The 26,385-nt window shown below is 59.4% G+C and overlaps 1 protein-coding gene across 1 annotated transcript in view; it reads right to left on the reverse strand.

Moving 5' to 3' along the window:
• The window catches only part of pkhd1l1.1 (PKHD1 like 1, tandem duplicate 1), a 291,976-nt gene that overhangs the window by 211,474 nt on the left and 54,117 nt on the right, over positions 1-26,385 (reverse strand). The window contains 2 exon segments of the mRNA XM_072468659.1: positions 3,145-3,302; positions 4,300-4,443. Coding sequence (XP_072324760.1) covers positions 3,145-3,302; positions 4,300-4,443 — 302 coding nt within the window.

Raw genomic sequence — 26,385 nt, forward strand, 5'->3', positions numbered from 1 at the left:
ATAAAGTAGACGTGGAGCGGATGCTTCCTCTTGTGGGGCATTCTGGAACGAGAGGTCATAGTCTCAGGATACGAGGTAGCAAATTTAAAACAGAGTTGAAGATAAACTACTTCTCCCAAAGGGTTGTGAATGTGTGGAATTTGCTACCCCAGAGTACGGTGGATGCTGGGATTACAGGGAGTAAATTTAAGGAGGAGTTCGACGGGATTTTAATCGGTTATGGGTTGAAGGGTTATGGAGAACGGGCAGGACGGTGGAGTTAAGGCCAGGATGAGATCAGCCAGGATAGAATGGCGGAGCAGACTCGATGGGCCGAATGGCCTAATTCTGCTCCTGTATCTTATGAACTTATGACTAAAAGCTTTGTCAAAGAGGTTGGTTTTAAGGGGAGTCTTATAAGAAGAGAGAGTGGGAGAGAGAGAGGCGGGGTGGGGAGCTGGAGGGGTTTAGGGACGGATTCCAGAGCTTCGGGTCCAGGTAGCTGGACGCACGGCCGTCAGTGGTGAAGCAATTAACACAGGAAATTCACAAGAGGCGTGAATTAGAGGAGTGAGAGAACCTGGGGGTCTGTGGGACTGAAGGGGATTATAGACACGGGGAGGGGGAGGCCAGGGAGAGAGTTGAAAGCAAGGATGTGAATTTTAAAATTAGGGCATTGCTTGAGTGGGAGCCAGTGTAGGTCAGTGAGCAGAGAGGAGGAGGGAGTGGGACTTGCTGCGAAGGTCACGGGAAGTAGAAGTTTGGACGACTTCAAGTTTACAGAGGGTAAAATGTGGAAGAGCAGCCGGAGAGCATTGGAATAGTGAAGCTGAGAGATAGCGAATGGTTTCAGCAGCAGCTCAGCTGAGATAGGCGGTGTTACCGAGGTGGAAATGGGCGGCCTTAACGATGATAATAATCGGAGTGAGTTTATAGAGCACTCGCTGTTTAAGTTACCCAGTGGTTTATGATGAGGCAGCCATATGGGCATAGGTTGTGAGAATTGACACAGGGGGCGGGATTCTCCGCCGACCGGCGCCAAAAATGGCGCGAATCAGTCCGGCATCGCGCCGCCCCAAAGGTGCGGAATTCTCCGCATCTTGAGGGGCCGAGCCGCCACCTTGAGGGGCTAGGCTCGCGCCGGACTGATTTCCGCCCCGCCAGCTGGCGCGGAAATGACTTCGCCGGGCGACGCGGGAGCGTCAGTGGCCGCTCACGGCATCCCCGCGCATGCGCAATCGAGGGGGTCTCTTCCGCCTCCGCCATAGTGAAGACCACGGTGAAGGCGGAAGGAAAAGAGTGCCCCCACGGCACAGGCCTGCCCGCAGATCGGTGGGCCCCGATCACGGGACAGGCCACCGTGGGGGCACCCCCCGGGGCCAGGTCGCCCCGTGCCCCCCCCCCAGGACCCCGGAGCCCGCCCGCGCTGCCTTGTCCCGCCGTTCGAAAGGTGGTTCAATCCACGCCGGCTGGCATGGGTTGACAGCGGCGGGACTTCGGCCCATCGCGGACCGGAGAATCGCCGGGGGTGGGCCCGCCGACCGGTGCGATTTCCGCCGACCGGCGCGATTCCCGCCCCCGCCGAATCTCCGGTGGCGGAGAATTCGGGACACGGCGGGTGAGGGATTCACGCCAGCCCCCGGCGATTCTCTGACCCAGTGGGGGGTCGGAGAATCGCGCCCAGGTTACTGGATAGTTTGGTCACTCTGATGAAAATGGCAGCTCATCCGCCATTAGGGGCTGGTTTAGCACAGTGGGCTAAACAGCTGGCTTGTAATACAGAACAAGGCCAGCAACGCGGGTTCAATTCCCGTACCAGCCTCCCCGAACAGGCGCCGGAATGTGGCGACTAGGGGCTTTTCACAGTAACTTCATTGAAGCCTACTTGTGACGATAAGTGATTATTATTATTATTATTATTCATCTGAAACGGTTGAGGAAATTGCTGAATTGCGCAGTAATTAGTCATGAGTCTGGCTGCAGAAAATGACTGACCACAGAGTTTACTGTCCCATCCAACAGACCATTGCCAGCCATTATACTGTCGCTATTAATGAGTCAGAATGCCACTAACTATAAGAAGCATTGTGCAGTGTGATCTCTGCTACAACTGTTAAGAATTGAGGAAAATTAAGATTAAAAAATGAAATTGGGATAAAATAAAACAAAATAGAAAAGAGGATGATGCTCGATCAATCACTACTGAAGCGAGATTGTAGTCCAATTGAAGGCTTTAATGAACAGGTAGTTACCACAGCAGCTCCGGGACAGAATGACTGCTGTGGGTAAAACACAGACTCTTATGCTCCGCCTGCTGGGCGGAACCAGCAGGCAGGTTCCACCACTCATACTACAGTATAAGGTACATCCCACCTAGGTACCGCGATACCCCTAATATAGCCTACCGCAGGGGATTGATAAGGACAGGTGTCTGAAGGCGGAAAAGCAAGTGTTTAACTATATGACGAGGGGACAACAATGGGGTATAGAAGAGTTAATTTCAAAGTGGAGAAACAAGGGAATTTGCACTGATATGCTAAAAGCTGGGTCCCCAGGGTGGGTAACATCAAAGGGAAAGAATAATATATCCAGAGTAAAATAACTGGAGATAGGGACACAGCAGCGGACAGTCTCCCCTGAAAACAGCTTATTGCTAAAAGGGCAGCGAGTTAAAACCCAAAACCAGAACTGACAAGATTCCGCCTTCGCTGAAACTGAAAATGGGTTTCCCCAAACGTGGACAAATAACCTGTGTGTATTTATCTCATAGAATTATATAACATTGGATGTTGTTTGGGAACAAGGGACGTCTCCGAGTTCAGGAAATGAAGATAGTTGAGAACAAAGGGGGTCAGGTCATGTGTTACGGTGTGTGTAGCCGTCAGTGTAGTTACGTGCACTGTGAGAGAGTATTATAGTCCGTCTTGTCATGTGTTTAAGTGAATAAATATTCTTTATTAATTGATCTCAATGTGATTGAACTATTCCTCCCTGGTGTGCATCATATCTTTTCTCACGTTATGCCAAATTGAAAATATACACCACTAAGGACCAGTTTTACAAGCTACCCTTCTGGGTTTTGAGATACCCTCACATTTAACATTAGCAGGGTTCACAACACAATCAAACTCAGGAAACTGATGCCCGTAAGCAGGTGACACACACCTCAGTAGCAGTTGCTGTGTGTGAAATGGGTCTGGAAAGAACTCCATCCAGGATCAGTGTAAACGTGTCCAACTTGGGCTTGCCTTTGGTGTTTTCCACCACCTCGATGGTAACATTACCTCCACCCAGAATCTCATACTGGAGCAAATCAAAATCCCCTGTACAGGAATAATTTGAAATGAATGTTAAAAATGCAAGGAAGAGCCATTTTGAAAAATTCCTTTTGTATCTTGTGTTTGTTGTGGTCGCACTTTTGGATATTGGGGGAGGCGCCGATTAGATTCTCACCAATGTCCCCTCACCGCTACACATGCCCACTACTCATGATTCATGCATGCTCGTACACTCTGCTGCGGAGGGTTCAAACGTCCGGGGGGGGCCTCGGTATTGAATAGAAATCGGAGTGAGTTTCTTGAGCACTCGCTGTTTAAGTTACCCCGTGGTTTATGATGAGGAAGCCATATGGGCATAGGTTGTGAGAATTGACACAGGGGGCGGGATAGTTTGGATACTGGATATTCAGGGACATTTCTTCCCCTTACCTTGCTGGGATTGTCCTTTGGGAGAATCAGCCTCTCCCAGGTGATTCAATGGATGTGGGCCCGATGGTGAGGGGGTGGTTGGTGAGGAACCGTGTTCAGTCACACGGTGGTATGGTGGGGTGTGCAGGAGATGGGCGGCTTGGTCCTGAGTCCTGTGCATTGAGATGATGAACGGTAACTCTCTCTGAGTGAGCACAGCACCCACCCATCGGGGAGCAAGAATGAGCAGCTTTAGAACATGGGAATTAGGAGCTGAGGTCAGCAATCCAGCCCTTCGAGCCCGCTCCGCCATTCAATCAGATCATGGCTGATCGCTTCCTGGTCTCAAATCCACCTCCTGTTGCCCATATCCCTTCAACCCATTTTTTATCAGAAATATATCTATAGAAGCTGGGCGGAACGAGGAAAGAGTGGATGGAAGTGGGGGGGGGAAACTGAAAAGGGTGTTGCTGGGACCAGATGAGTGACAGCAATCATATGAACATTTTCAGCTGGTTAACTGCCTACAAAGAATAAACAATTAATCTCCAAAGATCAAATTCAAGCTGAACTGAGCTGTGTAGTCCGGTGAAGAAACATTCAGAGTGACTGACTGTGATCAGATACACTTTACCTCTTGTAGAATTGAAGGTCACTGTGTAGATAAAGCTTTGATTGGTTAATGTGCTCAACACGTAAACCTTATCTGGTTTGATTGACCGCAGATCGTTTAAAGCTTGTTGAATCTCTCCGGCTGAAGCATCTAGAGGAAGCTGGACTGAGGTGAGGGGGGGAGAAAACGGCCCAGGATTAACACAACAGCACAAAGAAAATGACCACACTTGAGTACTTTAGCTTAAATTTCAGAAAGGAGAGTGCATCATTACACGCAGGACATGTAAAGGAGAGGAATTTGCATTTATATGGTGCCTTTCACATCCTTGGGATGTCCCAGAGTTGTTCACACAGAAAGGCCTCAAGGGGCAGCTGGGAAACCCATGGCCTGAAAGATGAGTTCCAGTGGGTGTGGTGTACCCATCTCTTGCCTGGACCACTGGTGTGGGGGGGTCTGCCTGCTGAAACCTGGCAGCCTCGAGGGTTGGGGGAGCCTCCTGATCCATGGAGGGTGGGTTTCCCTGGCAATAAAGACCAGCCCTGACGAATCACACCCTTTGACTTCACCCACCACTCCCCACCTAATTGGCCAAAGTGAGCCCAGCCTCACTGACATTGGTCCAGTTGGGCAGCCTCCAGGATGTCACCCCAGGTCGGGTCCAATCCCAGCTGCCCTTGTTCTCGGTGACGCTGCTGGTACAGAAGAGCATTTGGCCCTCTGATTGGCTAACAGGCCTCAGAGGTGGGATCGCCGCTGATTGTGGGCACTTCATGACCGAAAATTCCTGTTTGAGTTCCCAGAAATGGCCAAGATGGATGTGCCCCCCACCCTGACTTTCTAGCTGGAGAAAAGAATCACCGCTGCTCTGTAAAATCCCAGTCACGGAATGAGCTGTCCAGTGGGCAACGTGCCAGCCGGTTCTCACTTAGCAAGGCCTGGACAGCAGGACATTGGAGAGGTGACCACATAATGTGCTCTGGTGGTCCCGATTGAAGGAGGATCATTAACCAGCACACTGCAAAGCTCTCCTTCAAATGAATCATGTTTCACCCACTCTAACTGACCGACAGGAGCTTGATTTAAAGTCCCATTCAAAAAATAGCAACAAGTTTTATGTCAGCCTAGAATATAAGAAGAAGTCCGAACCTCCCAACTCAGAAACAAACATTTGGAGGAGTCAGTATTGGGACAGCGCGCTGACGTCAGGAGTAGACGGTACTGGGACAGCACGCTGGCGTCAGGAGGAGACGGTACTGGGACAGGGCGCTGACGTCAGGAGGAGACGGTACTGGGACAGCGCGCTGACGTCAGGAGTAGACGGTACTGGGACAGCACGCTGGCGTCAGGAGGAGACGGTACTGGGACAGCGCGCTGACGTCAGGAGGAGACGGTACTGGGACAGCGCACTGACGTCAGGAGGAGACGGTACTGGGACAGCGGGCTGACGTCAGGAGGAGACGGTACTGGGACGCGCGCTGATGTCAGGAGGAGACGGTACTGGGACAGCGCGCTGACGTCAGGAGGAGATGGTACTGGGACAGGGCGCTGTTGTCAGGAGGAGACGGGACTGGGACAGCGCGCTGACGTCAGGAAGAGACGGTACTGGGACAGCGCGCTGATGTCAGGATGAGACGGTACTGGGACAGCGCGCTGACGTCAGGAGGAGACGGTACTGGGACAGCGCGCTGACGTCAGGAGGAGACGGTACTGCGACAGCGCGCTGACGTCAGGAGGAGACGGTACTGCGACAGCGCGCTGACGTCAGGAGGAGACGGGACTGGGACAGCGCGCTGACGTCAGGAAGAGACGGTACTGGGACAGCGCGCTGACGTCAGGAGGAGAGGGTACTGGGACAGCGCGGTGACGTCAGGAGGAGAGGGTACTGGGACACCGCGCTGACGTCAGGAGGAGATGGTACTGGGACAGCGCGCTGACGTCAGGAGGAGACGGGACTGGGACAGCGCGCTGACGTCAGGAGGAGACGGTACTGGGACAGCGCGCTGACGTCAGGAGGAGACGGTTATGGGACAGCGAGCTGACGTCAGGAGGAGACGGTACTGGGACAGCGCACTGACGTCAGGAGGAGACGGTACTGGGACAGGGCGCTGTTGTCAGGAGGAGACGGTACTGGGACAGGGCGCTGACGTCAGGAGGAGACGGTACTGGGACAGGGCGCTGACGTCAGGAGGAGACGGGACTGGGACAGCGCGCTGTTGTCAGGAGGAGACGGGACTGGGACAGCACGCTGACGTCAGGAGGAGACGGTACTGGGACAGCGCGCTGACGTCAGGAGGAGACGGTTATGGGACAGCGAGCTGACGTCAGGAGGAGACGGTACTGGGACAGCGCACTGACGTCAGGAGGAGACGGTACTGGGACAGGGCGCTGTTGTCAGGAGGAGACGGTACTGGGACAGCGCGCTGACGTCAGGAGGAGACGGGACTGGGACAGCACGCTGACGTCAGGAGGAGAGGGTACTGGGACAGCGCGCTGACGTCAGGAGGAGACGGTACTGGGACAGCGTGCTGACGTCAGGAGGAGACGGTACTGGGACAGCGCGCTGACGTCAGGAGGAGACGGGACTGGGACAGCACGCTGACGTCAGGAGGAGACGGCACTGGGACAGCGCGCTGACGTCAGGAGGAGACGGTACTGGGACAGCGTGCTGACGTCAGGAGGAGACGGTACTGGGACAGCGCTGACGTCAGGAGGAGACGGTACTGGGACAGCGCGCTGACGTCAGGAGGAGACGGTACTGGGACAGCGCGCTGACGTCAGGAGGAGACGGGACTGGGACAGCACGCTGGCGTCAGGAGGAGACGGTGCTGGGACAGCGCGCTGATGTCAGGAGGAGACGGTACTGGGACAGCGCGCTGACGTCAGGAGGAGACGGGACTGGGACAGCGCGCTGACGTCAGGAGGAGACGGTACTGGGACAGCGCGCTGACGTCAGGAGGAGACGGGACTGGGACAGCGCGCTGACGTCAGGAGGAGGCAGTACTGGGACAGGGCGCTGACGTCAGGAGGAGACGGTACTGGGACAGCGCTGATGTCAGGAGGAGACGGTACTGGGACAGCGCGTTGACATCAGGAGGAGACAGTACTGGGACAGGGCGCTGACGTCAGGAGGAGACGGTACTGGGACAGCGCGCTGACGTCAGGAGGAGACAGTACTGGGACAGCGCGCTAACGTCAGGAGGAGACGGTACTGGGACAGGGCGCTGACGTCAGGAGGAGACGGTACTGGGACAGCGCGCTGACGTCAGGAGGAGACGGTACTGGGACAGCGCGCTGACGTCAGGAGGAGACGGTACTGGGACAGCGCGCTGACGTCAGGAGGAGACGGTACTGGGACAGCGCGCTGACGTCAGGAGGAGACAGTACTGGGACAGCGCGCTGACGTCAGGAGGAGACGGTACTGGGACAGGGCGCTGACGTCAGGAGGAGACGGTACTGGGACAGCGCGCTGACGTCAGGAGGAGACGGTACTGGGACAGCGCGCTGACGTCAGGAGGAGACGGTACTGGGACAGCGCGCTGACGTCAGCAGGAGACGGTACTGGGACAGCGCGCTGATGTTAGGAGGAGACGGGACTGGGACAGCGCGCTGACGTCAGGAGGAGACGGTACTGGGACAGCGCGCTGACGTCAGGGGGAGACGGGCCTGGGACAGCGCGCTGACGTCAGGAGGAGACGGTACTGGGACAGGGTGCTGACGTCAGGAGGAGACGGTACTGGGACAGCGCGCTGACGTCAGGAGGAGACGGTACTGGGACAGCGCGCTGACGTCAGGAGGAGACGGTACTGGGACAGCGCACTGACGTCAGGAGGAGACGGTACTGGGACAGCGCGCTGACGTCAGGAGGAGATGGTACTGGGACAGGGCGCTGACGTCAGGAGGAGACGGTACTGGGACAGCACGCTGACGTCAGGAGGAGACAGTCGTGGGACAGCGCGCTGACGTCAGGAGGAGACGGTACTGGGACAGCACGCTGACATCAGGAGGAGACAGTAGTGGGACAGCGCGCTGACGTCAGGAGGAGACGGGACTGGGACAGCGCGCTGACGTCAGGAGGAGACGGTACTGGGACAGCACGCTGACATCAGGAGGAGACAGTAGTGGGACAGCGCGCTGACGTCAGGAGGAGACGGGACTGGGACTGCGCGCTGACGTCAGGAGGAGACGGAGCTGGGACTGCGCGCTGACGTCAGGAGGACACGGTACTGGGACAGCGTGCTGACGTCAGGAGGAGACGGGAGTGGGACAGCGTGCTGACATCAGGAGGAGACGTTACTGGGACAGCGCGCTGACGTCAGGAGGAAACGGAGCTGGGACTGCGCGCTGACGTCAGGAGGACACGGTACTGGGACAGCACGCTGACGTCAGGAGGAGACGGTACTGGGACAGCGCGCTGACCTCAGGAGGAGACGGTACTGGGACAGCACACTGACGTCAGGAGGAGACGGTACTGGGACATGGTGCTGACGTCAGGAGGAAACGGAGCTGGGACTGCGCGCTGACGTCAGGAGGACACGGTACTGGGACAGGGCGCTGACGTCAGGAGGAGACGGTACTGGGACTGCGCGCTGACGTCAGGAGGACACGGTACTGGGACAGCACACTGATGTCAGGAGGAGACGGGACTGGGACAGCGCGCTGACGTCAGGAGGAGACGGTACTGGGACAGCGCGCTGACGTCAGGAGGAGACGGGACTGGGACAGCGCGCTGACGTCAGGAGGAGACGGGACTGGGACAGCGCGCTGACGTCAGGAGGAGACGGGACTGGGACAGCGCGCTGACGTCAGGAGGAGACGGGACTGGGACAGCGCGCTGACGTCAGGAGGAGACGGGACTGGGACAGCGTGCTGACGTCAGGAGGACACGGTACTGGGACAGCGCGCTGACGTCAGGAGGAGACGGTACTGGGACAGCACGCTGACGTCAAGAGGAGACGGTACTGGGACAGGGCGCTGACGTCAGGAGGAGACGTTACTGGGACAGCGCGCTGACGTCAGGAGGAAACGGAGCTGGGACTGCGCGCTGACGTCAGGAGGAGACGGTACTGGGACAGCGCGCTGACGTCAGGAGGAGACGGGACTGGGACAGGGCGCTGACGTCAGGAGGAGACAGTACTGGGACAGCGTGCTGACCTCAGGAGGAGACGGTACTGGGACAGCACACTGACGTCAGGAGGAGACGGTACTGGGACATGGTGCTGACGTCAGGAGGAGACGGTACTGGGACCGGGGGCTGACGTCAGGAGGAGACGGAGCTGGGACAGCGCGCTGACGTCAGGAGGACACGGTCCTGGGACAGGGCGCTGACGTCAGGAGGACACGGTACTGGAACAGCACACTGACGTCAGGAGAAGACGGTACTGGGACAGCGCGCTGACGTCAGGAGGAGACGGTACTGGGACAGCGCACTGACGTCAGGAGGAGACGGTACTGGGACAGGGCGCTGACGTCAGGAGGAGACGGTACTGGGACAGCGCGCTGACGTCAGGAGGAGACGGTACTGGGACAGCGCGCTGACGTCAGGAGGAGACGGTACTGGGACAGCGCACTGACGTCAGGAGGAGACGGTACTGGGACAGGGCGCTGACGTCAGGAGGAGACGGTACTGGGACAGCACACTGACGTCAGGAGGAGACGGTACTGGGGCAGCACACTGACGTCAGGAGGAGACGGTACTGGGACAGCGCACTGACCTCAGGAGGAGACGGAGCTGGGACTGCGCGCTGACGTCAGGAGGACACAGTACTGGGACAGCACGCTGACGTCAGGAGGAGACAGTAGTGGGACAGCGCGCTGACGTCAGGAGGAGACGGGACTGGGACAGCGCACTGACGTCAGGAGGGGACGGAGCTGGGACTGCGCGCTGACGTCAGGAGGACACGGTACTGGGACAGCGTGCCGACGTCAGGAGGAGACGGGAGTGGGACAGCGTGCTGACATCAGGAGGAGACGTTACTGGGACAGCGCGCTGACGTCAGGAGGAAACGGAGCTGGGACTGCGCGCTGACGTCAGGAGGACACGGTACTGGGACAGCGCGCTGACGTCAGGAGGAGACGGGACTGGGACAGCGCGCTGACGTCAGGAGGAGACGGGACTGGGACAGCGTGCTGACGTCAGGAGGACACGGTACTGGGACAGCGCGCTGACGTCAGGAGGAGACGGTACTGGGACAGCACGCTGACGTCAGGAGGAGACGGTACTGGGACAGGGCGCTGACGTCAGGAGGAGACGTTACTGGGACAGCGCGCTGACGTCAGGAGGAGACGGTACTGGGACAGCGCGCTGACGTCAGGAGGAAACGGAGCTGGGACTGCGCGCTGACGTCAGGAGGAGACGGTACTGGGACAGCGCGCTGACGTCAGGAGGAGACGGGACTGGGACAGGGCGCTGACGTCAGGAGGAGACAGTACTGGGACAGCGTGCTGACCTCAGGAGGAGACGGTACTGGGACAGCACACTGACGTCAGGAGGAGACGGTACTGGGACATGGTGCTGACGTCAGGAGGAAACGGAGCTGGGACTGCGCGCTGACGTCAGGAGGACACGGTACTGGGACAGCGCGCTGACGTCAGGAGGAGACGGGACTGGGACAGCGCGCTGACGTCAGGAGACGGGACTGGGACAGCGCGCTGACGTCAGGAGGAGACGGCACTGGGACAGCGTGCTGACGTCAGGAGGACACGGTACTGGGACAGCGCGCTGACGTCAGGAGGAGACGGTACTGGGACAGCACGCTGACGTCAGGAGGAGACGGTACTGGGACAGGGCGCTGACGTCAGGAGGAGACGTTACTGGGACAGCGCGCTGACGTCAGGAGGAAACGGAGCTGGGACTGCGCGCTGACGTCAGGAGGAGACGGTACTGGGACAGCGCGCTGACGTCAGGAGGAGACGGGACTGGGACAGGGCGCTGACGTCAGGAGGAGACAGTACTGGGACAGCGTGCTGACCTCAGGAGGAGACGGTACTGGGACAGCACACTGACGTCAGGAGGAGACGGTACTGGGACATGGTGCTGACGTCAGGAGGAGACGGTACTGGGACAGCGCGCTGACGTCAGGAGGAGACGGAGCTGGGACAGCGCGCTGACGTCAGGAGGACACGGTCCTGGGACAGCACACTGACGTCAGGAGGAGACGGTACTGGGACAGCATACTGACGTCAGGAGGAGACGGTACTGGGACATGGTGCTGACGTCAGGAGGACACGGTACTGGGACAGCGCACTGACGTCAGGAGGAGACGGTACTGGGACAGCGCGCTGACGTCAGGAGGAGACTGTACTGGGACAGCACACTGACGTCAGGAGGAGACGGTACTGGGACAGGGCGCTGACGTCAGGAGGAGACGGTACTGGGACAGCGCGCTGACGTCAGGAGGAGACGGGACTGGGACAGCGCGCTGACGTCAGGAGGAGACGGTACTGGGACAGCGCACTGACGTCAGGAGGACACGGTACTGGGACAGCGCACTGACCTCAGGAGGAGACGGAGCTGGGACTGCGCGCTGACGTCAGGAGGACACGGTACTGGGACAGCGCGCTCACGTCAGGAGGAGACGGTACTGGGACAGCGCGCTGACGTCAGGAGGAGACGGGACTGGGACAGCGTGCTGACGTCAGGAGGAGACGGTACTGGGACAGGGCGCTGACGTCAGGAGGAGACGGTACTGGGACAGCACACTGACGTCAGGAGGAGACGGTACTGGGACAGCGCGCTGACGTCAGGAGGAGACGGTACTGGGACAGGGCGCTGACGTCAGGAGGAGACGGTACTGGGACAGCACACTGACGTCAGGAGGAGACGGTACTGGGACAGGGCGCTGACGTCAGGAGGAGTCGGAGCTGGGACTGCGCGCTGACGTCAGGAGGACACGGTACTGGGACAGCACACTGACGTCAGGAGGAGACGGTACTGGGACAGCGCGCTGACGTCAGGAGGAGACGGTACTGGGACCGTGAGCTGACGTCAGGAGGAGACGGTACTGGGACAGCACACTGACGTCAGGAGGAGACGGCACTGGGACAGCGCGCTGACGTCAGGAGGAGACGGTACTGGGACAGGGCGCTGACGTCAGGAGGAGACGGTACTGGGACAGCACACTGACGTCAGGAGGAGACGGGACTGGGACAGCGTGCTGACGTCAGGAGGACACGGTACTGGGACAGCACACTGACGTCAGGAGGAGACGGTACTGAGACAGCGCGCTGACGTCAGGAGGAGACGGTACTGGGACAGGGCGCTGACGTCAGGAGGAGACGGTACTGGGACAGCACACTGACGTCAGGAGGAGACGGCACTGGGACAGGGCGCTGACGTCAGGAGGAGACGGTACTGCGACAGCGCGCTGACGTCAGGAGGAGACGGTACTGGGACAGGGCGCTGACGTCAGGAGGAGACGGTACTGGGACAGCGCGCTGACGTCAGGAGGAGACCGTACTGGGACAGCGCGCTGACGTCAGGAGGAGACGGTACTGGGACAGCGCGCTGACGTCAGGAGGAGACGGGACTGGGACAGGGCGCTGACGTTAGGAGGAGACAGTACTGGGACAGCGCACTGACGTCAGGAGGAGACGGGACTGGGACAGGGCGCTGACGTCAGGAGGAGACGATACAGGGACAGCGCGCTGACGTCAGGAGGAGACGGTACTGGGACAGCGAGCTGACGTCAGGAGGAGACGGTACTGGGACAGGGCGCTGACGTCAGGAGGAGATGGTACTGGGACAGCGCGCTGGCGTCAGGAGGAGACGGTACTGGGACAGCGCGCTGACGTCAGGAGGAGACGGTACTGGGACAGGGCGCTGACGTCAGGAGAAGACGGTACTGGGACAGGGCGCTGACGTCAGGAGGAGACGGTACTGGGACAGAGCGCTGACGTCAGGAGGAGACGGTACTGGGACAGCGCGCTGACGTCAGGAGGAGACGGTACTGGGACAGGGCGCTGACGTCAGGAGGAGACGTTACTGGGACAGCGCGCTGACGTCAGGAGGAAACGGAGCTGGGACTGCGCGCTGACGTCAGGAGGAGACGGTACTGGGACAGCGCGCTGACGTCAGGAGGAGACGGGACTGGGACAGGGCGCTGACGTCAGGAGGAGACAGTACTGGGACAGCGTGCTGACCTCAGGAGGAGACGGTACTGGGACAGCACACTGACGTCAGGAGGAGACGGTACTGGGACATGGTGCTGACGTCAGGAGGAGACGGTACTGGGACAGCGCGCTGACGTCAGGAGGAGACGGAGCTGGGACAGCGCGCTGACGTCAGGAGGACACGGTCCTGGGACAGCACACTGACGTCAGGAGGAGACGGTACTGGGACAGCATACTGACGTCAGGAGGAGACGGTACTGGGACATGGTGCTGACGTCAGGAGGACACGGTACTGGGACAGCGCACTGACGTCAGGAGGAGACGGTACTGGGACAGCGCGCTGACGTCAGGAGGAGACTGTACTGGGACAGCACACTGACGTCAGGAGGAGACGGTACTGGGACAGGGCGCTGACGTCAGGAGGAGACGGTACTGGGACAGCGCGCTGACGTCAGGAGGAGACGGGACTGGGACAGCGCGCTGACGTCAGGAGGAGACGGTACTGGGACAGCGCACTGACGTCAGGAGGACACGGTACTGGGACAGCGCACTGACCTCAGGAGGAGACGGAGCTGGGACTGCGCGCTGACGTCAGGAGGACACGGTACTGGGACAGCGCGCTCACGTCAGGAGGAGACGGTACTGGGACAGCGCGCTGACGTCAGGAGGAGACGGGACTGGGACAGCGTGCTGACGTCAGGAGGAGACGGTACTGGGACAGGGCGCTGACGTCAGGAGGAGACGGTACTGGGACAGCACACTGACGTCAGGAGGAGACGGTACTGGGACAGCGCGCTGACGTCAGGAGGAGACGGTACTGGGACAGGGCGCTGACGTCAGGAGGAGACGGTACTGGGACAGCACACTGACGTCAGGAGGAGACGGTACTGGGACAGGGCGCTGACGTCAGGAGGAGTCGGAGCTGGGACTGCGCGCTGACGTCAGGAGGACACGGTACTGGGACAGCACACTGACGTCAGGAGGAGACGGTACTGGGACAGCGCGCTGACGTCAGGAGGAGACGGTACTGGGACCGTGCGCTGACGTCAGGAGGAGACGGTACTGGGACAGCACACTGACGTCAGGAGGAGACGGCACTGGGACAGCGCGCTGACGTCAGGAGGAGACGGTACTGGGACAGGGCGCTGACGTCAGGAGGAGACGGTACTGGGACAGCACACTGACGTCAGGAGGAGACGGGACTGGGACAGCGTGCTGACGTCAGGAGGACACGGTACTGGGACAGCACACTGACGTCAGGAGGAGACGGTACTGAGACAGCGCGCTGACGTCAGGAGAAGACGGTACTGGGACAGGGCGCTGACGTCAGGAGGAGACGGTACTGGGACAGCACACTGACGTCAGGAGGAGACGGCACTGGGACAGGGCGCTGACGTCAGGAGGAGACGGTACTGCGACAGCGCGCTGACGTCAGGAGGAGACGGTACTGGGACAGGGCGCTGACGTCAGGAGGAGACGGTACTGGGACAGCGCGCTGACGTCAGGAGGAGACCGTACTGGGACAGCGCGCTGACGTCAGGAGGAGACGGTACTGGGACAGCGCGCTGACGTCAGGAGGAGACGGGACTGGGACAGGGCGCTGACGTTAGGAGGAGACAGTACTGGGACAGCGCACTGACGTCAGGAGGAGACGGGACTGGGACAGGGCGCTGACGTCAGGAGGAGACGATACAGGGACAGCGCGCTGACGTCAGGAGGAGACGGTACTGGGACAGCGAGCTGACGTCAGGAGGAGACGGTACTGGGACAGGGCGCTGACGTCAGGAGGAGATGGTACTGGGACAGCGCGCTGGCGTCAGGAGGAGACGGTACTGGGACAGCGCGCTGACGTCAGGAGGAGACGGTACTGGGACAGGGCGCTGACGTCAGGAGAAGACGGTACTGGGACAGGGCGCTGACGTCAGGAGGAGACGGTACTGGGACAGAGCGCTGACGTCAGGAGGAGACGGTACTGGGACAGCGCGCTGACGTCAGGAGGAGACGATACAGGGACAGCGCGCTGACGTCAGGAGGAGACGGTACTGGGACAGCGCGCTGACGTCAGGAGGAGACGGTACTGGGACAGCGCGCTGACGTCAGGAGGAGACGGTACTGGGACAGCACGCTGACGTCAGGAGGAGACGGTACTGGGACAGGGCGCTGACGTCAGGAGGAGACGGTACTGGGACAGCGCGCTGACGTCAGGAGGAGACGGTACTGGGACAGGGCGCTGACGTCAGGAGGAGACGGTACTGGGACAGGGCGCTGACGTCAGGAGGAGACGGTACTGGGACAGGGCGCTGACGTCAGGAGGAGACGGTACTGGGACAGCGCGCTGACGTCAGGAGGAGACGGTACTGGGACAGCGCGCTGACGTCAGGAGGAGACGGTACTGGGACTGCGCGCTGCCGTCAGGAGGAGACAGGACTGGGACAGCGCGCTGACGTCAGGAGGAGACGGTACTGGGACAGCGCGCTGACATCAGGAGGAGACGGTACTGGGACAGCGCGCTGACGTCAGGAGGAGACGGTACTGGGACAGCGCGCTGACGTCAGGAGGAGACGGTACTGGGACAGCGCGCTGACGTCAGGAGGAGACGGGACTGGGACAGCGCGCTGACGTCAGGAGGAGACGGTAGTAGGACAGCGCGCTGACGTCAGGAGGAGACGGTACTGGGACAGCGCGCTGACGTCAGGAGGAGACGGTACTGGGACAGGGCGCTGACGTCAGGAGGAGACGGTACTGGGACAGCGCACTGACGTCAGGTGGAGACGGGACTGGGACAGGGCGCTGACGTCAGGAGGAGACGGTACTGGGTCAGCGCGCTGACGTCAGGACGAGACGGGACTGGGACAGGGCGCTGATGCCAGGAGGGGACGGTACTGGGACAGCGCGGTGTGTCAGGAGGAGGTGGTACTGGGACAGCGTGCTGACCTCAGGAGGAGACGGTACTGGGACAGCACACTGACGTCAGGAGGAGACGGTACTGGGACATGGTGCTGACGTCAGGAGGAGACGGTACTGGGACAGCGCGCTGACGTCAGGAGGAGACGGAGCTGGGACAGCGCGCTGACGTCAGGAGGACACGGTCCTGGGACAGCACACTGACGTCAGGAGGAGACGGTACTGGGACAGCATACTGACGTCAGGAGGAGACGGTACTGGGACATGGTGCTGACGTCAGGAGGACACGGTACTGGGACAGCGCACTGACGTCAGGAGGAGACGGTACTGGGACAGCGCGCTGACGTCAGGAGGAGACTGTACTGGGACAGCACACTGACGTCAGGAGGAGACGGTACTGGGACAGGGCGCTGACGTCAGGAGGAGACGGTACTGGGACAGCGCGCTGACGTCAGGAGGAGACGGGACTGGGACAGCGCGCTGACGTCAGGAGGAGACGGTACTGGGACAGCGCACTGACGTCAGGAGGACACGGTACTGGGACAGCGCACTGACCTCAGGAGGAGACGGAGCTGGGACTGCGCGCTGACGTCAGGAGGACACGGTACTGGGACAGCGCGCTAACGTCAGGAGGAGACGGGACTGGGACAGCGTGCTGACGTCAGGAGGAGACGGTACTGGGACAGGGCGCTGACGTCAGGAGGAGACGGTACTGGGACAGCACACTGACGTCAGGAGGAGACGGTACTGGGACAGCGCGCTGACGTCAGGAGGAGACGGTACTGGGACAGGGCGCTGACGTTCAGCAGGAGACGGTACTGGGACAGCACACTGACGTCAGGAGGAGACGGTACTGGGACAGGGCGCTGACGTCAGGAGGAGACGGAGCTGGGACTGCGCGCTGACGTCAGGAGGACACGGTACTGGGACAGCACACTGACGTCAGGAGGAGACGGTACTGGGACAGCGCGCTGACGTCAGGAGGAGACGGTACTGGGACCGTGCGCTGACGTCAGGAGGAGACGGTACTGGGACAGCACACTGACGTCAGGAGGAGACGGCACTGGGACAGCGCGCTGACGTCAGGAGGAGACGGTACTGGGACAGGGCGCTGACGTCAGGAGGAGACGGTACTGGGACAGCACACTGACGTCAGGAGGATACGGTACTGGGACAGCACACTGACGTCAGGAGGAGACGGGACTGGGACAGCGCGCTGACGTCAGGAGGACACGGTACTGGGACAGCACACTGACGTCAGGAGGAGACGGTACTGAGACAGCGCGCTGACGTCAGGAGGAGACGGTACTGGGACAGGGCGCTGACGTCAGGAGGAGACGGTACTGGGACAGCACACTGACGTCAGGAGGAGACGGCACTGGGACAGGGCGCTGACGTCAGGAGGAGACGGTACTGGGACAGCGCGCTGACGTCAGGAGGAGACGGTACTGGGACAGGGCGCTGACGTCAGGAGGAGACGGTACTGGGACAGCGCGCTGACGTCAGGAGGAGACCGTACTGGGACAGCGCGCTGACGTCAGGAGGAGACGGTACTGGGACAGCGCGCTGACGTCAGGAGGAGACGGGACTGGGACAGGGCGCTGACGTTAGGAGGAGACAGTACTGGGACAGCGCACTGACGTCAGGAGGAGACGGGACTGGGACAGGGCGCTGACGTCAGGAGGAGACGATACAGGGACAGCGCGCTGACGTCAGGAGGAGACGGTACTGGGACAGCGAGCTGACGTCAGGAGGAGACGGTACTGGGACAGGGCGCTGACGTCAGGAGGAGATGGTACTGGGACAGCGCGCTGGCGTCAGGAGGAGACGGTACTGGGACAGCGCGCTGACGTCAGGAGGAGACGGTACTGGGACAGGGCGCTGACGTCAGGAGAAGACGGTACTGGGACAGGGCGCTGACGTCAGGAGGAGACGGTACTGGGACAGAGCGCTGACGTCAGGAGGAGACGGTACTGGGACAGCGCGCTGACGTCAGGAGGAGACGATACAGGGACAGCGCGCTGACGTCAGGAGGAGACGGTACTGGGACAGCGCGCTGACGTCAGGAGGAGACGGTACTGGGACAGCGCGCTGACGTCAGGAGGAGACGGTACTGGGACTGCGCGCTGACGTCAGGAGGAGACAGGACTGGGACAGCGCGCTGACGTCAGGAGGAGACGGTACTGGGACAGCGCGCTGACATCAGGAGGAGACGGTACTGGGACAGCGCGCTGACGTCAGGAGGAGACGGTACTGGGACAGCGCGCTGACGTCAGGAGGAGACGGTACTGGGACAGCGCGCTGACGTCAGGAGGAGACGGGACTGGGACAGCGCGCTGACGTCAGGAGGAGACGGTAGTAGGACAGCGCGCTGACGTCAGGAGGAGACGGTACTGGGACAGCGCGCTGACGTCAGGAGGAGACGGTACTGGGACAGGGCGCTGACGTCAGGAGGAGACGGTACTGGGACAGCGCACTGACGTCAGGTGGAGACGGGACTGGGACAGGGCGCTGACGTCAGGAGGAGACGGTACTGGGACAGGGCGCTGACGTCAGGAGGAGACGGTACTGGGACAGCGCACTGACGTCAGGTGGAGACGGGACTGGGACAGGGCGCTGACGTCAGGAGGAGACGGTACTGGGACAGCGCGCTGACGTCAGGACGAGACGGGACTGGGACAGGGCGCTGATGCCAGGAGGGGACGGTACTGGGACAGCGCGGTGTGTCAGGAGGAGGTGGTACTGGGACAGCGCGCTGATGTCAGGAGGAGACGGTACTGGGACAGCGCGCTGACGTCAGGAGGAGACGGTACTGGGACAGCGCGCTGACGTCAGGAGGAGACGGTACTGGGACAGCGCGCTGACGTCAGGAGGAGACGGTACTGGGACAGCGTGCTGACGTCAGGAGGAGACGGGACTAGGACAGCGCGCTGACGTCAGGAGGAGACGGTACTGGGACAGCGTGCTGACGTCAGGAGGAGACGGTACTGGGACAGCGTGCTGACGTCAGGAGGAGACGGTACTGGGACAGAGCGCTGACGTCAGGAGGAGACGGGACTGGGGCAGGGCACTGGCGTCAGGAGGAGACGGTACTGGAACAGCGCACTGACGTCAGGAGGAGACGGGACTGGGACAGCGCACTGACGTCAGGAGGAGACGGTACTGGAACAGCGCACTGACGTCAGGAGGAGACGGGACTGGGACAGCGCACTGACGTCAGGAGGAGACGGTACTGGGACAGCGCGCTGACGTCAGGAGGAGACGGGACTGGGACAGGGCGCTGACGTCAGGAGGAGACGGGACTGGGACAGCGCGCTGACGTCAGGAGGAGACGGTACTGGAACAGCGCACTGACGTCAGGAGGAGACGGGACTGGGACAGCGCACTGACGTCAGGAGGAGACGGTACTGGGACAGCGCGCTGACGTCAGGAGGAGACGGGACTGGGACAGGGCGCTGACGTCAGGAGGAGATGGGACTGGGACAGCGCGCTGACGTCAGGAGGAGACGGTACTGGGACAGCGCACTGACGTCAGGAGGAGACGGGACTGGGACAGCGCGCTGACGTCAGGAGGCGATGGTACTGGGACAGTGCGCTGATGTCAGGAGGAGACGGTACTGGGACCGTGCGCTGACGTCAGGAGGAGACGGTACTGGGACAGCGCGCTGACATCAGGAGGAGACGGTACTGGGACAGGGCGCCGGCGTCAGGAGGAGACGGCACTGGGACAGCGCGCTGACGTCAGGAGGAGACGGCACTGGGACAGCACGCTGACGTCAGGAGGAGACGGTACTGGGACAGGGCGCTGACGTCAGGAGGAGACGGGACTGGGACAGCACGCTGACGTCAGGAGGAGACGGGACAGGGCGCTGACGTCAGGAGGAGACGGGACTGGGACAGGGCGCTGACGGCAGGAGGAGACGGTACTGGGACAGCGCGCTGACGTCAGGAGGAGACGGGACAGGGTGCTGACGTCAGGAGGAGACGGGACTGGGACAGGGCGCTGACGTCAGGAGGAGACGGTACTGGGACAGCGCGCTGACGTCAGGAGGAGACGGTACTGGGACAGGGCGCTGACGTCAGGAGGAGACGGGACTGGGACAGCGCGCTGACGTCAGGAGGAGACGGTACTGGGACAAGGCGCTGACGTCAGGAGGAGACGGGACTGGGACAGGGCGCTGACGTCTGGAGGAGACGGCACTGGGACTGGGCGCTGACGTCAGGAGGAGACGGGACTGGGACAGGGCGCTGACGTCAGGAGGAAACGGCACTGGGACAGGGCGCTGACGTCAGGAGGTGACGGGACTGGGACAGGGCGCTGACGTCAGGAGGAGACGGCACTGGGACAGGGCGCTGACGTCAGGAGGAGACGGGACTGGGACAGGGCGCTGACGTCAGGAGGAGACGGTACTGGGACAGGGCGCTGACGTCAGGAGGAGACGGTACTGGGACAGCGCGCTGACGTCAGGAGGAGACGGTACTGGGACAGTGCGCTGACGTCAGGAGGAGACGGTACTGGGACCGTGCGCTGACGTCAGGAAGAGACGGTACTGGGACAGCGTGCTGACGTCAGGAGTAGACGGTACTGGGACAGGGCGCTGACGTCAGGTGGAGACGGTACTGGGACAGCGCGCTGACGTCAGGGGGGGACGGTACTGGGACAGGGCGCTGACATCAGGAGGACACGGTACTGGGACAGCGCGCTGACGTCAGGAGGAGACGGTACTGGGACAGCGCACTGACGTCAGGAGGAGACGGTACTGGGACAGCGCGCTGACGTCTGGAGGAGACGGTACTGGGACAGCGCGCTGACGTCAGGAGGAGACGGTACTGGGACAGGGCGCTGACGTCAGGAGGAGACGGTACTGGGACAGGGCGCTGACGTCAGGAGGAGACGGTACTGGGACAGCGCGCTGACGTCAGGAGGAGACGGTACTGGGACAGTGCGCTGACGTCAGGAGGAGACGGTACTGGGACAGCGCGCTGACGTCAGGAGGAGACGGTACTGGGACAGCGCGCTGACGTCAGGAGGAGACGGTACTGGGACAGTGCGCTGACGTCAGGAGGAGACGGTACTCGGACAGCGCGCTGACGTCAGGAGGAGACGGTACTGGGACAGCGCGCTGACGTCAGGAGTAGACGGTACTGGGACAGCGCGCTGACGTCAGGAGGAGACGGTACTGGGACAGCGCGCTGACGTCAGGAGGAGACGGTACTGGGACAGGGCGCTGATGGCAGGAGGAGACGATACTGTCTCCTCCTGGACACGCTGACCCATGGACACGCTGACTCATGGACATGCTGACCCATGGACACGCTGACCCATGGACACGCTGACCCGTGGATACAATGAGCCGCCGTGTGTGACGTTAGGAAAGCTAATCAGCCATTGGATACTCTGGGTGCCAATCAGATGGAACAAGGCAAAATGCTACGGCTGCTGGAAGTCACGGCCGGCATTCTCACCCTAAACGCCGTCACGGCTCTCGGGCGCTTATCCCGCAATCGGGAATGCCGTGACTGATCGCTCTGCGACGATTTCAACACCCGCCTGTCACCCGCCGGTCGCGACCCTGAGTTTGAAAAAAGCTGCTGTTGCAAGACCAGAAATTAGCAAACCAATGGATAATTCAGAGTCTAAATTTGAAGTTAATTCATAATTATTTATTTTTATTCATTCATGAGACGTGGGCGTGGCTGTGCCAGCATTTAGTGCCCATCACTACATTGCCCTTGAGGGGCAGTTAAGAGTCAACCACATTGCTGTGGGTCTGGAGTCACATGCAGGCCAGACCGGGTAAGGACGGCAGATTTCCTTCCCTAAAGGACATTAGTGAGCCAGGTGGGTTTTACAACAATCGACAAGGGGGTTTCATGGCCATCATTAGACTTTCAATTGCAGATTTTTATTGAATTCAAATTCCACCCTCTGCAGTGGCGGTATTTGAACCTGGGTCCCCGGCACATTAGTCTGGGTCTCTGGTTTACTAGCCCCGTGACAATATTACTGTGCCACCGCCTCCCCATATTTAGGACCAGGCCGAAACATTCATTGACAAATATATTGTTGTAGTAAAAGTCCGTGTGCACTGGTCTGTAATCTCTGTTTCATGCTAATGCTTATTGGTAAAGTGATTAAGGTCCAATGAAACTAATTTGGATTAGAATAGTAGGATTGTTGCTACGATCAATGTAAACAACTGATGGATGCGTCAGTTCGGCTGAAAGTGACGCTTCATCTTAAAATGTTTAAAGAGCTCACAAGAGAATGTTACATTTTGGAGGATTTCCGAAGGAGCTGTTGAAACCAGGGTGAAGATAAAGACTTAGCGCCAATTTATGACTCAGTAAATGATGATGTGGAGATGCCGGCGTTGGACTGGGGTGAGCACAGTACGAAGTCTTACAACACCAGGTTAAAGTCCAACAGGTTTGTTTCGATGTCACTAGCTTTCGGAGCGCTGCTCCTTCCTCAGGTGAATGAAGAGGTATGTTCCAGAAACACATATATAGACAAATTCAAAGATGCCAGACAATGCTTGGAATGCGAGCATTAGCAGGTGATTAAATCTTTACAGATCCAGAGATGGGGTAACCCCAGGTTAAAGAGGTGTGAATTGTACCAAGCTAGGACAGTTGGTAGGATTTCGCAGGCCAGATGGTGGGGGATGAATGTAATGTGACATGAATCCCAGGTCCCGGTTGAGGCCGTACTCATGTGTGCGGAACTTGGCTATAAGTTTCTGCTCGGCGATTCTGCGTTGTTGCGCGTCCTGAAGGCCGCCTTGGAGAACGCTTACACGGAGATCAGAGGCTGAATGCCCTTGACTGCTGAAGTGTTCCCCGACTGGAAGGGAACATTCCTGCCTGGTGATTGTTGCGCGATGTCCGTTCATTCGTTGTCGCAGCGTCTGCATGGTCTCGCCAATGTACCACGCTTCGGGACATCCTTTCCTGCAGCGTATGAGGTAGACAACGTTGGCCGAGTCGCACGAGTGTGTACCGCGTACCTGGTGGGTGGTGTTCTCACGTGTAATAGTGGTATCCATGTCGATGATCTGGCACGTCTTGCAGAGATTGCCATGACAGGGTTGTGTGGTGTCGTGGTCACTGTTCTGAAGACTGGGTAGTTTGCTGCAAACAATGGTTCGTTTGAGGTTGCGCGGTTGTTTGAAGGCAAGTAGTGGGGGTGTGGGGATGACCGTGGCAAGATGTTCATCGTCATCAATGACGTGTTGAAGGCTGTGAAGAAGATGACGTCAAAGACGATCTTTGAATTTGTCTATATATGTGTTTCTGGAACATACGTCTTCATTCACCTGAGGAAGGAGAAACTCAGTAAATGATGGCAGTGCTGTTCCTGTCCAAGTAGACCAGGTCTAAAATGGATTGTGTTAACAATTAGATTGATGGGGGTTGAATTTAATGGCTGTGAGGTGGGTCAGTCCACTGGCCCCTCCTGATTGGAGTTAATCCCAATCAGACATTTAACTTCCTGCTTTTTCTTTAGGACAAGGATCCCACCTACATGAGCTGATGGCCAATCAGAGGCCGGCAGCTCTTCAGTGCCAGTAGCACCACCGGGAGCAGTGGCCATTGCTGGAACTGCAGGAGTCAGGGGCAGGAGCCACATTGAAGCCAGGACCAGGTGTGGTGCAGGCTCTCCAGGGCTGTTCAAGGAGGAGTGGGATTAACGAGTTTGTATCGCGAGTCTCCTTCTCTAATGTACTGTTCTATAATTCCATGAATTAGTCCTACTCCATGGCTCTTTCCAAATTAGCATTTTGAATTATTCATCAAATTCCCTTTTGGAAAGTTATTATTGAATCTGCCTCCACCGCCCTGACAGGCAGCACCTTCCAGATCCCAACTCGCTGCGCAAAAACCCCGCCTCCTCCTGCTACCTTTACCGATTCTCGTCAATCCGTGTCCCGTTGGTTAGTGACCCTCCGCTTACTGGAAACACTATCTCCTGATTTACTCAGAAAGATCTCCTTGTTTATTCCATCAAAACCCCAGATATTTTCCCACAAAAATTGTAACCAAGAATAAAAATATTTCTGTGATTTCACCAATAATATTTTATCAGTTGATCCGATTTACAAGAGTAATATCTGTAATGTACGTATAGAGAGTTATACATTCAAGGAAAATTATTTGGTGTTGGAACTTTGACAACTGTCTGATGTGACCTTGAGTCACAGTGTCCAGGAAAGGTCCAAAGAGCTTTTACACTTGTTTGGGTTGAAGCCTGTGTCAGGAGAGTGGCTCAGCCTGTGTTTATCCCGCGGTGCAATGGTACCAGCCCCGGTGTGGGTTACCTGCAGAGTTTAGCAGCACCCGATGTGGACACACTGACCCATGGACACGCTGACCCATGGATACACTGACCCATGGACACGCTGACCCATGGACACGCTGACCCATGGACACACTGACCCATGGACACGCTGACCCATGGACACGCTGACCCATGGACCTGCTGACCCATGGGCACACTGACCCATGGACACACTGACCCATGGACACGCTGACCCATGGACACACTGACCCATGGGCACACGGACCCATGGACACGCTGACCCATGGACATGCTGACCCATGGACCTGCTGACCCATGGACATGCTGACCCATGGACACACTGACCCATGGACCTGCTGACCCATGGACATGCTGACCCATGGACACGCTGACCCATGGACACACGGACCCATGGACACGCTGACCCATGGACACGCTGACCCATGGACATGCTGACCCATGGACACGCTGACCCATGGACACGCGGACCCATGGACACACTGACCCATGGACACGCTGACCCATGGACACGCTGACCCATGGACCTGCTGACCCATGGACACGCTGACCCATGGACACACTGACCCATGGGCACACGGACCCATGGACACGCTGACCCATGGACATGCTGACCCATGGACCTGCTGACCCATGGACATGCTGACCCATGGACACGCTGACCCATGGACCTGCTGACCCATGGACCTGCTGACCCATGGACATGCTGACCCATGGACACGCTGACCCATGGACCTGCTGACCCATGGACACGCTGACCCATGGACACGCTGACCCATGGACACACGGACCCATGGACACGCTGACCCATGGACACGCTGACCCATGGACCTGCTGACCCATGGACCTGCTGACCCATGGACATGCTGACCCATGGACACGCTGACCCATGGACACGCTGACCCATGGACACGCTGACCCATGGACCTGCTGACCCATGGACACACTGACCCATGGACACACTGACCCATGGACACGCTGACCCATGGACACGCTGTCCCATGGACACGCTGACCCATGGACACGCTGACCCATGAACACGCTGACCCATGGACACGCTGACCCATGGACACACTGACCCATGGACACACTGACCCATGAACACGCTGACCCATGAACACACTGACCCATGGACATGCTGACCCATGGACACGCTGACCCATGGGCACACTGACCCATGGACACGCTGACCCATGAACACGCTGACCCATGGACACGCTGACCCATGGACACGCTGACCCATGGACACGCTGACCCATGGACACACTGACCCATGGACACACTGACCCATGGACACACTGACCCATGGACACGCTGACCCATGGACCTGCTGACCCATGGACACGCTGACCCATGGACCTGCTGACCCATGGACATGCTGACCCATGGACACGCTGACCCATGAACACGCTGACCCATGAACACGCTGACCCATGAACACGCTGACCCATGGACATGCTGACCCATGGACACGCTGACCCATGGACACACTGACCCATGAACACGCTGACCCATGGACACGCTGACTCATGGACACACTGACCCATGGACACGCTGACCCAAGGACACGCTGACCCATGGACACGCTGACCCATGGACACGCTGACCCATGGACACACTGACCCATGGACACGCTGACCCATGGACACGCTGACCCATGGACACTCTGACCCATGGACACGCTGACCCATGGGCACGCTGACCCATGGACACGCTGACCCATGGACACGCTGACCCATGGACATGCTGACCCATGGACACGCTGACCCATG

This window comes from Scyliorhinus torazame, chromosome 11 (genome assembly GCF_047496885.1).
Source record: "Scyliorhinus torazame isolate Kashiwa2021f chromosome 11, sScyTor2.1, whole genome shotgun sequence".
In the NCBI taxonomy this organism is placed as follows: Eukaryota; Metazoa; Chordata; class Chondrichthyes; order Carcharhiniformes; family Scyliorhinidae; genus Scyliorhinus; species Scyliorhinus torazame.